This window comes from Nelumbo nucifera, chromosome 4 (genome assembly GCF_055504915.1).
Source record: "Nelumbo nucifera cultivar China Antique chromosome 4, China Antique-T2T, whole genome shotgun sequence".
NCBI lineage: Eukaryota > Viridiplantae > Streptophyta > Magnoliopsida > Proteales > Nelumbonaceae > Nelumbo > Nelumbo nucifera.
The window spans coordinates 39,254,873-39,267,354 of NC_142652.1; the positions used below are offsets into that span (position 1 = coordinate 39,254,873).

Sequence of the window (12,482 nt, forward strand, 5' to 3'; positions counted from 1 at the left end):
GTCTTATCTTATCAGTTCAGTAGGATAGATTAAGGAAGTCTTATCTTATCTTATCTTATCAGTTCAGTAGGATAGATTAAGGAAGCCTTATCTTATCTTATCAGTTCAGTCTTATCTTATCAGTTTAATATGATAGAGTAGTAGATTAGCAAGGAGTCATCCTAAAAGTAGGATTCTACCTCTTGTAATCTCCTATTTAAGGAGCTGATATTATTCAATAAAGGTATCGAAAATTTCAGTCAAGAAAGAGAACAAAGGAGAGTTGGTGATCTCTTGAACAAATCACCTTTAGGGCAGCAAGATAGGTTCTTCAAGAAAAGGGAGGAACAAGGGAAAACAGGAGGTTTTCCCCGTGGACCGACCCGTGACGAGATCCTATTCACGGGTCGGTCCACGGGGAATGGTATAAGGTCATAGAAAGCATTCATGGGCAGATGAATAATGGCTAGTATGCAAAGGTAGCTTCTTTTTCAACCTTGAGTCCTTGAAAAGCAATACAAGAGGTATATCCAACCTTTATTAATCTCATCAGATTTGATGTGGGATGTGGGTCTAGGGTTCTCTTTTGGGAAGATCTTTGGTTGGGTGAAACTCTTTTCTATTCCCTATTCCTTAAACTTAATTCAGTGTCTGACTATAAGTCTCAACCTACCTCAAACTTTGTTACCTTCTCTCAATCAAGCTTGTATTGAGGCCACTCCCCTCATGTATTGATCTATTGCTCTTTTGTGCTCTATGTTGGGAATCTTTTTGTTCTATCTTTGGTTGCAGGTGGACCTCTCCTCAGTATTAGTGAGTCTCTTCATCCTAAATTTCTTAAGGCAGCCAATGAAAAGAAGACAGACTATGTGGAAATCAGTTAGGGTGGTGGTGGCGTAGACCGTTTGGGAGGAAAGGAATGCAAGGATCTTTAATGAGAGTATAGATCAAAGGAAGAAATTGTGGAAATTATAAAAATAAGAGTAGAAAACTGGGTAAAAGCACTTGAGCTCTTCCAAAATTTCTCAATGACTAATATAGCAAGGGCATGGAATGAAGTGGCACACCACCAATGCTTGCCAAACCCAGGTTACCTATAGAGCTTCCATCAAAATTCAGCTTGATTTTGTTTTTACCTAGGGGCTTCCATTCCATCACCTTTTCTTTTGGGGCAGGTGACTCTCAGAAGGCTGAGCTGTTAGCACTGCTACAAGGTCTAAAACTTGCTAAGCAAGCAGATTGAAAAAACCTGGAAGTTGAAGGGGACTCACAACTGGTGATCTCTTGGATTACCAACAGGGGTCTTTTGTAGACACTCTCCAAGGGTGATTGAAAGCTTGGCAAAGGAGGTCAATGCCTCTTTTACATGGATTAGGACTGCCAATGGGATGGCCGACTCATTAGCTAAACAGGGTTTCTACAGGCAACAACTTTCTTGGGTTGTATTGTAATATTTTGTTGGGCAAAGGTTGTCTACCTGTGCTTTTCTGTAATTTTGTAACCTGTTTCCTCATTTGTTAATAAAATTCTTCTTCTTGCTGATAAAAAAAGGCCGACCTTTGATGGTAGTAGTATGTGTAACTTGGGTCCCTCAGGTATTGGAGGGGTTATTAGGGACGAGGGAGGCACTATTTTTGCTTTATTTTCAGGCCCAATTGAACAAGGTGATTCGGTGAAAGCAGAATTTTTCGAAGAGGTTTACGGGGTAGAGAAGTTTGCAGTCGTATGAGACTACTAACAGCCCAAGTTGTGGTGTATAATCAATAGGAAATTAAGAGGATGAGAGGAGAGAATGAGAGGAGAAAGAGAAAAGAAGAGAAGAAGATTTTGAAGGAAGGATTTCAGAAAAGAAGAGGATGCTTAATCTGTCGCCCCCCTCTTTCTATTTATATGAATTTTGAAGTAAGGATAAGATTGCTTACATGGCAAAATTAAAATCCTAATAAAAGACAACAATTAAAGTCCTAATAAAAGACTAACAACTAATTGTGGGCTGACACTTAAATAACTAGTAGTTGTATACGAGTACAATAGAAAGAGGTGGGGACCACATGTATACGAGTACAACAGAAAGAGGTGGGGACCACATCAGTGGTTTCTACACTCCCCCTCAAGTTGGGAATAGATGTTTGTCATTCCCAACTTTTATAGATCTGCTTCTAACTTCTTCTTTGAAACTGCCTTGGTGAGAAGATCAACAAGCTGCATGTTGGAGCTGATATATGGAAGACAGACTTCTTGAGATGCAACCCTTTCCCTAATAAAATGTCGATCGACTTCAATGTGCTTGATTCTGTCATGTTGTACCGGGTCATGAGCTATATTAATAGCAGCCTGATTATCACAGTACAACATTAGAGGTTTCTCATAGGTAATACCCAATTCATCAAACAGTGATTTCAACCATAGTATTTCAACCACACCATTTGCCATGGACCGATATTCAGCTTCAGCACTGGAACGAGAAACAACATTTTGTTTCTTACTCCAAGAAACAAGGTTACCTCCTACAAAAGCACAATATCTAGAGGTAGACCTTCTATCATCAACACAACCGGCCCAATCTACATTTGTGTAAACTTCTATCTTCATGTGATTATTATCCTTAAATAGTACACCTCTGCCTGGACACCTCTTTAAATATGCCAATATCCTCTCAACAACAAGTAGGTGGGTAGTTCTGGGAGAGTGCATATATTGATTAACAACATTGACTGCATAGCTGATGTCTGGTCGTGTAAAACAAAGATATAGTAGTTTACCAACTAATCTTTGGAACATAGCTTTATCTTCAAGAGGCTCTCCACCTTCTGCACTAATCTTGTGATTCTATTCAATAGGTGTATCAGTTGGCTTAACACCCAACTTTCTTGTTTCTTCTAACAAATCAAGGACATACTTCCTTTGAGAAACAAAGATTCCATGCTTGGACCGAGCTACCTCAATACGCAAGAAATATCATAGCTCTCCCAGGTCCTTACTCAAATTCTTGATGGAGAAGTTTCTTAAGAGACTCAATTTCGTTGTTATCACTCCCTGTTACTACAATGTCATCCACATATACAGCAAGTAGAGTCAAGGAAGTATCCACTTTCTTAATAAACAAAGTGTGATCTGATTGAGCCTGCACATAGCCAAACTTTTCAAGGGCTTGTCAAACCAAGCTCTAGGGGACTGTTTTAGTCTATACAAAGCTTTATTCAACCGACAAACCTTCTTACCTGTCTCTGTACTATAAAAACAGGAGGTAACTGCATGTACACTTCTTCTTGCAAGTTTCCATTGAGGAAGGCATTTTTAACATTCATTTGGAACAAGGGCCAAGAGTAACTGGTTGCAAGAGATAATAACACTCTGATAGTAGTCATTTTTGCTACTGGGCAAAAGTCTCCAAGTAATCTATACCATAAGTCTGAGTAAATCCCTTTGCAACTAACTGGGCCTTATACCTTTCAATGGAACCATCAACATTATATTTCACAGTAAACACCCATCTACATCCAACTGGTTTCTTCCCTTTGGGTTGATCAACTATCTCCTAGGTATTGTTTCTCAGAAGGGCATCCATTTCTACCTTCATTGCATCTTTCCACTCAGGAATGGTTAGGGCTTCCTGTACTGTTCTGGGAATGGGAATATCAGCAATGGATGTAAGAAAGGACTTGTAAGAGGGAGACAGGTGATCATAGGACAAGAATTGTGAGATACAGTGGGCTATGGATGAGGTACAATGGCGTTTGCCTTTACGGACTGCAATGGGAAGGTCAAGGTCATTCAATGGAAGTAAGGGCTCAGAAGATGGAGAAGGCTCAACAGCAGAAGGCTCATCTATAATGGGAGTTGGAAGAGATGTAGTACCTAGATCTGGATCTTCAGAAGGAATTGGGGTTGGCCTGTACTGCTGATGACCGAAATCAATCTGCCTCCATCGTCTATGATAAACTCTCAAATCCTGACATTTTTGACAACCCTCCCCATTACACCCCTCTTCACTCAATGGAACATGTAAAGGGACTTCTGATGTGTTAACCCCAACCGTATTACTCTCCTCCTGAGAAGAAACCCTAGAGTAATAAGGTACATCCTCATAGAAAGTAACATCCATGGATACAAATCTCTTTCCTGAAGCAGGTTTGTAGCAGTAGTATCCCTTTTGTGTTTGTGCATAACCAAGGAAAATTAATTTTGAGGCTTTAGGGTCAAATTTGGACTAGTGAGGGCCAAGAGCTTGCACGAAGCAGGTACAACCAAAGGTTTTAAGAGGGATAGAAAACAACTCTTTATCAGGATATAAAAGAGTGAATGGGGGTTTCATGTCAAGAACCCGTGAAGGAATTCGGTCGATGAGATACACAACTGTGAGAATGGAATCTCCCCAGAAATGTATAGGCACATTGGAGTTGAATATGATACTTCTAGCTACTTCCACTATGTGCCTATTCTTTCTCTCAGCCACCCCATTCTGCTGAGGGGTATGAGGGCAAGTACTCTGATGGATAATCCCATGGTCAAGAAAATAAGAGGCTAGTGATGTTTTAAAGTATTCTCTCGCATTATTGGATCTGAAAATTTTGATTTTTACCCCAAACTGGGTTAAAATCATCTGATGAAAGGTTTGGGTTAGGGTAGGGACCTCATCTTGAGAACGCATCAAGTAGACCCAAGAAAATAGGGTGTAGTCATCAACAAATAGCAAGAAGTATCCGTACCCCCCCCATAGCAGTGATGTGATATGGTCCCCAAACATCGGTATGCACAATGTCAAAAAGAACACTACTTCTCTTATTACTTAATGAATAGGTTGTTCTACAATGCTTTGCAAGCTCACAACTTTCACACTTTAAAACGGACATCTGGATAGATTCAAATAAACTAGGAAACAAGCTTTTCAAAGACCTAAAGGATAAATGACCCAATCTGTTATGCCAAAGCATGACTTGACCAATAGACTGAGAAACAAAAGACCCTCTAGCTTCACTACCGTCCCACTATGAACTTCCTCCAAGCAGATAGATTCCATTTGTCTCACGGCCAGTCCCAATCACCTTCCTTGTCTCCAAGTCCTAAAAAACACATTGATCAGGAAAAAAGGTTACTGGGCAATTCTGGTTTTTAGTAATGCTGCTAACTGAAAGTAGATTGGTGCTAAGTTTAGGAACAGGCAGAACAGATGACAGGGAAATGGCACTAGACAACTTGATGTCTCCCTTGCCAGAAATGGGAACAAGTGATCCATCAACAATAGACACCTTGTTTTTACCAGAAGATAAGTGATAGGTAGTAAATAGTGAAGGCAAACCAGTCATATGATCAGATGCACCTAAGTCTATTAGCCAACAATGTTCAGTGTTACCTGGAGCTGAAGCATGATAAGCTAAGGCCCATGTACCTGAATGAGCAAATGCTGAGGTGGGAGGAGCTGATGTTGTGACTGGCTGAGATGATGATGCTGAATTACCAACCTCCTTTTCCAACTGAGTCAAGGCAGCTCGGACAACAGCTAGAGTGTCTAGTGGTGCTACTCTTGTGCCTGATGAGGTTGCACAATCAGTAGTAACAACTGTATTAGCATTCACCTTTTTGTTCTTGAGTTTTGCAGGAACTAGATGAGGATGTAGCTTCCAACAGGTTTCTTTGGTATGCTTAGGTTTCTTGCAATGTTCACATATTAGGTCCTTCTTATCTTTCTTCTTCATATCTCTCTCCTTGTCCCCCCCCAAACTTGGGTTTAGTTGCTGCCAAGGCTGATTCAAGTGGCAAATGCTGTAATATAACTTTCCTTCTACTTTCTTCACTGTGCACTAGAGAGTAAGCTTGTGACAGAGTCACACTATCTCTTGTTAGAAGCTGTTGTCTCAGAATGTCATACTCAGAATTCAGACCAGCTAGAAACTCAAATACCCTATTGGTTTCAACCTGCTTTTTGTAGGTTTGTGCATCCTTTTGGCTTTCCCACTCAATTGTTTCTAAGTGATCAATCTCATGCCACAAGGATTTCAAGGTGGAAAAATAAACCAAGACTGGCTTCTCTCCTTGCTTAAGGTTATTCACCTTATATTTTAGCTCATAGGCCCTAGCAACATTGAGGGGTTCATGATATCCCAAATTTCTTTAGCTGTTTTTGCCCATAAATAATTTCGGCTGATATGTGGTTTACACAACCATGTCATAACCAAATAGTTCTCTTGAACCCATTTGGTATATATTTGGTCCTCCTTGGCTGGTTCATTGAGATCTCCCAGTAAATAACTTAGCTTTCCTCTACCCCCAATAGTCATCATGGCTGATTGGGCCCACTCTAGGTAGTTTGACCCATTAAATTTTACAGTGGTAATCTGAAAACTGTTCTCAGGTATGCTACCAGCGCCACCAGCCCCCTAAATAGTTTTCCCCTTGGCTCTTAAACTCCATTCTTTGTCAAGAAAAGATTAACAAATGCCTTTTGTATCACTGAGACTGGGTAATTACACCCAGAATTTGCTATCAGCCGAACCTACTTTATCCTTCTAGGTCGGTAATCTACCCAAAAAAGATAACCTTCCAAGTACAACTAGAGTGCAGGGCTGAGAGTGCAAGGCTGAAACTAACTGCAGCCCTAGAATTGGCGACAGTCAAGAAACTAGAATCTTGAACCTAGAACCAGTCAAAGGTCAAGAAACAAGCCAAGAACATAACCAGTTCAGCCGCACCTCTTAAAGTAACCAAAAAACTATTCTTTTAATGTATCAAGAACAGTTCAAGAGGAAAAAAACTTTCAGTCGAACCTTTGAAATAACCAGACAAGGTAATCCTTTTAATAGAAAGATTGACTTACTTCAGCAAAACTCTGGCCGCAACCTTCAAAGACAAGTCTGAACCCTAATCTTGAGGGTTCTTCCTTCTGACTCTTCCTGATTGCTGGTCATCCTCTGATGCTTCACCAACAATCTCCAAGACTCAGCCAATGATCCTTTTTGCTGGAAATTTTCCAACCCTAGGAAATTCTTTTGCAGCTGGCCATGTCAGACTATCATAAGATTTCCTAGGTTGGTTCTGATACCATGTAGCCGTATGAGACTACAAACAGCCCAAGCTGTGGTGTATAATCAACAGGAAATTAAGAGGATGAGAGGAGAGAATGAGAGGAGAAAGAGAAAAGAAGAGAAGAAGATTTCGAAGGAAGGATTTCAGAAAAGAAGAGGATGCTTAATCTGCCACCCCCCTCTTTCTATTTATATTAATTCTAAAGGATAAGACTGCTTACCCAACAATTGAAGTCCTAATAAAAGACTAAAGTCCTAATAAAAGAGTAACAACTAATTGTGGACTGACACTTAAATAACTAGTAGTTGTATATGAGTACAATAGAAAGAGGTGGGGACCACATAGTAGTTGTATACGAGTACAATAGAAAGAGGTGGGGACCACATCAGTGGTTTCTACAAAGTCCAATGAATTGGGAATTGATAGATTGATTATTGAAGGGGATTCTATTCATCAAAAAAAAAAATTATTGAAGGGGGTAGTTGTGGGATGGTTGGAAAAAGGAGAAAGGGTGATTTGGCAGCTAATGAATGATTTCAGAAGATTTCTGTGGCTGTCAAAAGACATGAACCTTCAAGTGTGTTGGGTTAGAAAATTTGCAAATAGTTTGGCAGATAATTTAGCTAAGTGAGGGGTTTAAAGTCAGTTTATGTATTTGGGAACAACTGTAATATGGGTTGGGTGACTTGCCCTATATTGGGCATGCTTCTTGTTCACAACTCCTTGTTGTATACAAGGCAAAATGGTTGGGCTTACTAGTTATATGATTTGAGGCCCCCGAGCTAATAATCTGTGGAGTCTTAGCGAGAAGAGATGACACATGGAAAGCAACTTGGCTACCTGATGTATACACAAATGAAGTGGATGGAGTGATGATAGACTCCTCTAACCGGCAAAACACCCTATGATATTTTGCTCAATTTGATCTTTGACAACAGAGAAATCCCTCATGGCATAAAGAAGCTCTTCCTGGGATACATAACCAACTGGGTGCTCATGAACGCTAACTGGAATAGTAGAACTAGATTCAGACTCTTGAGAAACAACATTGACATTGTTTCTGGCTTCTTCTGGAACTGGAACTTCTTCAGGTTTCCCAATCAAATCCCAACATGTCTCCTTAGTATGTTGAGGTCGATGGCAATGTTACACCATAACTTATCTTTATTTAGCACATCAGTCCTCTTGGCACCATCGACCTTTCTACCTTCACTTCCATTCCTCTTGACTACTAGGACAATCTTCTCCCCCTGCACAGGATTCATGGTTGACTTCCTAGTTTCCTCTGATTGGATAAGAGAATATATACTTCATGTATGCTGGGCAGATCCTTGCACCCCGGAATCTGCACACGAATAGGTTCATATGATGGATGGAGGCCATGAAGGAAAGCAAGCACCCTCTGCATATTAACAAGAGCCTTATAAGCTTTAGCAAATCACTCTTCCAATCAATCTGCTGATAATGATCTAATTCCTTCCACACAAGTCAAATCAGAGTAAATTGAGTAATAAGTAGGTAAACTCCCATCACCTTGTTTACACGATGGATTCAGCCAACTGAGGTCAATCTTAAGCTGTCCAAAGATGATGGCGAACTTCTAGATGCTACTTTATATCAACAACTTGTGGGCAGCCTTATTTATCTTACCATGATGCATCCTGATATCCCCTATGCTATTCAAGTGGTTAGCCAGTTTGTCTCTTCTCCCTGTCAACCACACATGTCAATTGTTCTTCGCATTATCAGATACCTTTGAGGTACTCTTATCTCATGGATTATTTTTCTTATCATCATCATCAATAGACTTAACTGCCTATTATTGATGCTGATTGGGTGGGATGCCCAGACACAAGAAGGTTCACAACTGGGTGGTGTGTTTTCTTGGGGGATTCTCTTGTTTCCTGGATGTGTAAGAAGCAACAAATAGTATCCAAATATTCTACTAAAGCAAAATATCGTGCTATGTCATCTGCGTCCAGTGAGATTATATGGTTGAAGGTTTTTTTTTTTTTTTTTTTTGATGAGTAATAGTAAAATTTTATTAATTCAGAACCTGATTTAGAATTGTAATTTTGTACAACATCCCCTAAACAAGGGGCAGAAAGGGATTCACTGTTTTGGGCTAAGCTGTAACTTTAGTGTTTTTTTCATTTTTTTCCTTTTCTTGAGGTTCTTTGTTGCTCTTGGAAGATAAGTGTGTTTGTCTTCCTCTTGTAAATCTTCTATTGATGATTTAATGAAAGTGTTATTGATAAAAAAAATATATATATATTTGTACAACATTCCATGGAGAGGCGCGAGCTGCAGCCCCTCCTAGAAGCTTACAAGTACAGTAAAATAAATTACAGAAATCACAGTTGAGCCCAAAACAATTCTTCCCTATTTACCCCTTACTTGGCTAACATATCAGCCATAGCAATTGCTAATCTCCCCAACCACTACATAGGTTCTTCTTCATGATTTACATATTCCAACATCTAATCGTGTTCCCATCTATGCTGATAATGCAAGTGCAATCAAGATAACCTCAACTAATATGTTTCATGAACATACAAAGCATATTGAGGTTGATTGCCACTTCACTCAAGATCAGTTCCTAGCAGGCCATATCTCTCTTCCTCACATCTCCTCTGGTCTTTACAAAGGCTATAATTCATCCTTTCCACAACTTTTTAACTGACAAACAGATGCTTCTTCCTCGGCATCAGTGTGAGGGGGGATGCAGAGATTATAAGGGCTGATCTCTTGTTTGGAAGTATCTTTTTATCATGTATCCTATGTATTGTATCATTGTACATTGTTCTATTTGTTCTTTTAATCTTTCTTGTACTTGAGAAGGGTATAATATCCCTTTCTCATCTTTTGTATCTCATTAGTATATAATACAACTTGCTTGGGCGTGTAAGACATTAGACACACCCTTTCAAATTGTTTCTCTCCAGAACTTGTCTCTGATATGAGGAAGTGAAATATATCTAAACTTTTACCTCCAAAGGAGTAAATGAAGAGGAATATCATATGAATATTGCCTTGGTTAGGAGACAATATTTGATGTTACAGGGTGTTATGGATTTGCTTTCTTGGCCCAAAGGGAAATTGAGGTTCATAAATATCTTGGTCTTGTTTTACCCCTCAATCAAACCTGTTTGGTTTTGCATGCAGTTGCAACTAACGGATCTTTCTATTTTAGATATGTAATATGAAAGCAGTGTTCATTAGTCTAGGATGTCTGTGTTCCTAGTATAGACATTGCCATCTAATGATTAATTTCAATCATGTTTTTCTACTTTACAGTTATCCTTTGAACGATGCTGCAGAAACAGTCAATGAAATTGGATCTTCTATGAGAAAAGTAATGGGAGGGACAAGTGGGATCATGTACTCGATTTGCCTTAACCCATAATTTAGCTTCAATATCTATTTGCTAGATGTTAGGTTCTTCAATTTTAGTTGGTTTTAATTTCTCCATCATTTGCTCTATGTACAGATATGATATATTCTGTAAAGCAGCATATACGAAGTTGAAAGAAAGCAGTTCATCATTGATGACAGCCAAACAATGTGAGAAGATGCTTTTGATGTAGTTACTGTCACTGATTATGAAATACTTAACATCTCTCCTTCTCCAGGGGCTGATGCACTGGAAGCATCCATTGCTGCTGTCAGTAAATATGGAGGAGCTAGTGCAGGTTATCGAACATTGTTGGATGCCCTTATTCCAGCATCAAAAGTTCTGCAAGAGGTAAGTTCTTGCCTTTGCTTGTCTGTCTGATCCATTATTGAGTTTATAGTTTATACCAATAATCTTTCTTCGCCAGCAGAGATTAAATGCTGGAGATGATTCTATCACTGCTTTTGTTCTCTCATCGGAAGCAGCACAAAATGGTGCAGAGTCTACCATTCACATGCAGGCACAGGTCAGTCTCCACTGAGAACCTTTTCTTTCTTTGGTTGTCTTATATATAGAAGGATGCTAATTGTACTCAAAGGTTCAAAATATCGATACGCCCGTGTATTGGCAGGGGCATATCAGTACTTAAAATAACATGCTTTTATATATATATTTTTTTTAGTTTTTTTATTCAAAATTTGGTTTTTAGGCATATTTTTAACCATATTTTTTATTAAAAAAAAAGAGTGGTTGTCAAAACCCGTTTAAATAGGCACATTGTGAAATTTTGAACCTTGATTGTACTCTTACAAGTTGCTTTTCATGTATCCATCACAAGAGTGTTGCCTTTATATATCAACGTGGTTTGGTAATATTAACAAAAGGTTGTGGTGAGACCACATCTTTGGTTCTACTTGGGGTGGTAGGACTAACATTCCTTGTTATCTATCACCGTGTTACAAGGTTCTTCTTAGGCTTGTACCACATGTTCTGTTGTCTCTCGACCTTTGTTATTTGTATATGATGATCATCATCATTATCCAAGCCTTATCCAACTAGATGAAATCCTGTTTCACCATTCCACTCTGTTTAATGCCATATCCATTGTTAAATTATTGACACTTAAAATGATTTTGGTTCTTCCCTAGCCGTTTTAGCCCCCTCCATTCTTTGAGTAAATTGTTTCAAAAACAATATATGTGCATTTCTTTTATGTCTCTGTATAGATCAATTGTATATGATCGGAAATCTGAATGCTGCATTTCTGTAGGCTGGTCGTTCCTCCTATGTCCCTGTAGAGATTCTTGCATCAGTTCCAGACCCAGGAGCCATGGCTGCCGCGGCCTGGTATAGAGCAGCAGCCTTAGCCGTCAAGCAGAAGTTACAAGCTTCATGAGCAGTGTAGCTGCTGTATATCTTCCTGCCATATACTACCTACCCTGCTGCTGCCACCAAGTAAACCAAAGAAATTTTGCACAAATTTTTACGTGACCGTCTATTACTCATAGGCTTTCCGCATATGCAGTTCTGCATAAAGCTGAGAGAGCGAGTTTCTTCTTTTCTACATTACGTTACCATGAAATGCCTAGAAAGAATTTATTAGGTTGGTTATTAAAAAGAAAAAAAGAAAAAACCGATCACATCAACCCATCCTCGTGATTTGGGCCGTTGTTTAGTAGCTTCCATTTGTTATAGGCCAAATCTTGAAGCTGGGGACAATTGACTCTTACAAGGTTACGGGAGTGTTTTATCTATTGCCATAAAATTGAATAATGCTGGTTTTCCAATCATGATTTGAATAATGCTGGTACAAACGCGTTTTGCTGTCAGTGGGTCTGATATGTGAACTAGTCCCGAGCCCATGGCTCGGTTCTGTTACCCACTACTTGTTCCCACAGGACATAACAGTTGTGCATTGGGAATATCTCCCTTTTCATCATTCAGGGAGTGACGTATTGTCTCGTATCAGCTGATACGTATAGTTTTGGGACCCTTTCGATGCGCTCTGGGTGTATCAGGGGTTTGACCGGTTCAAGGGGTAGAGGAGATTTAAACCGGCCCCCCTGAACCAGTTTCAGAAAAAAAT

General features: G+C 39.4%; 1 protein-coding gene across 6 annotated transcripts in view; it reads left to right on the forward strand.

Moving 5' to 3' along the window:
- LOC104607247 (putative 3,4-dihydroxy-2-butanone kinase) overlaps nt 1-12,183 on the forward strand; it is a 51,056-nt gene extending 38,873 nt beyond the window's left edge. For 3 of the 6 annotated variants that reach the window (XM_010272827.3, XM_088904446.1, XM_010272829.2), the window contains 5 exons: nt 10,300-10,383; nt 10,493-10,566; nt 10,635-10,747; nt 10,824-10,922; nt 11,667-12,183. In XM_010272827.3, the coding sequence (XP_010271129.1) occupies nt 10,300-10,383; nt 10,493-10,566; nt 10,635-10,747; nt 10,824-10,922; nt 11,667-11,792 (496 nt within the window). In that variant the 3' untranslated portion in view covers nt 11,793-12,183. The remainder of the gene's footprint in view (nt 1-10,299; nt 10,384-10,492; nt 10,567-10,634; nt 10,748-10,823; nt 10,923-11,666) is intronic. The other 3 variants (XM_010272828.3, XM_088904447.1, XM_088904448.1) reach the window with 1 other exon arrangement.
- Nucleotides 12,184-12,482: the final 299 nt, after the last annotated feature.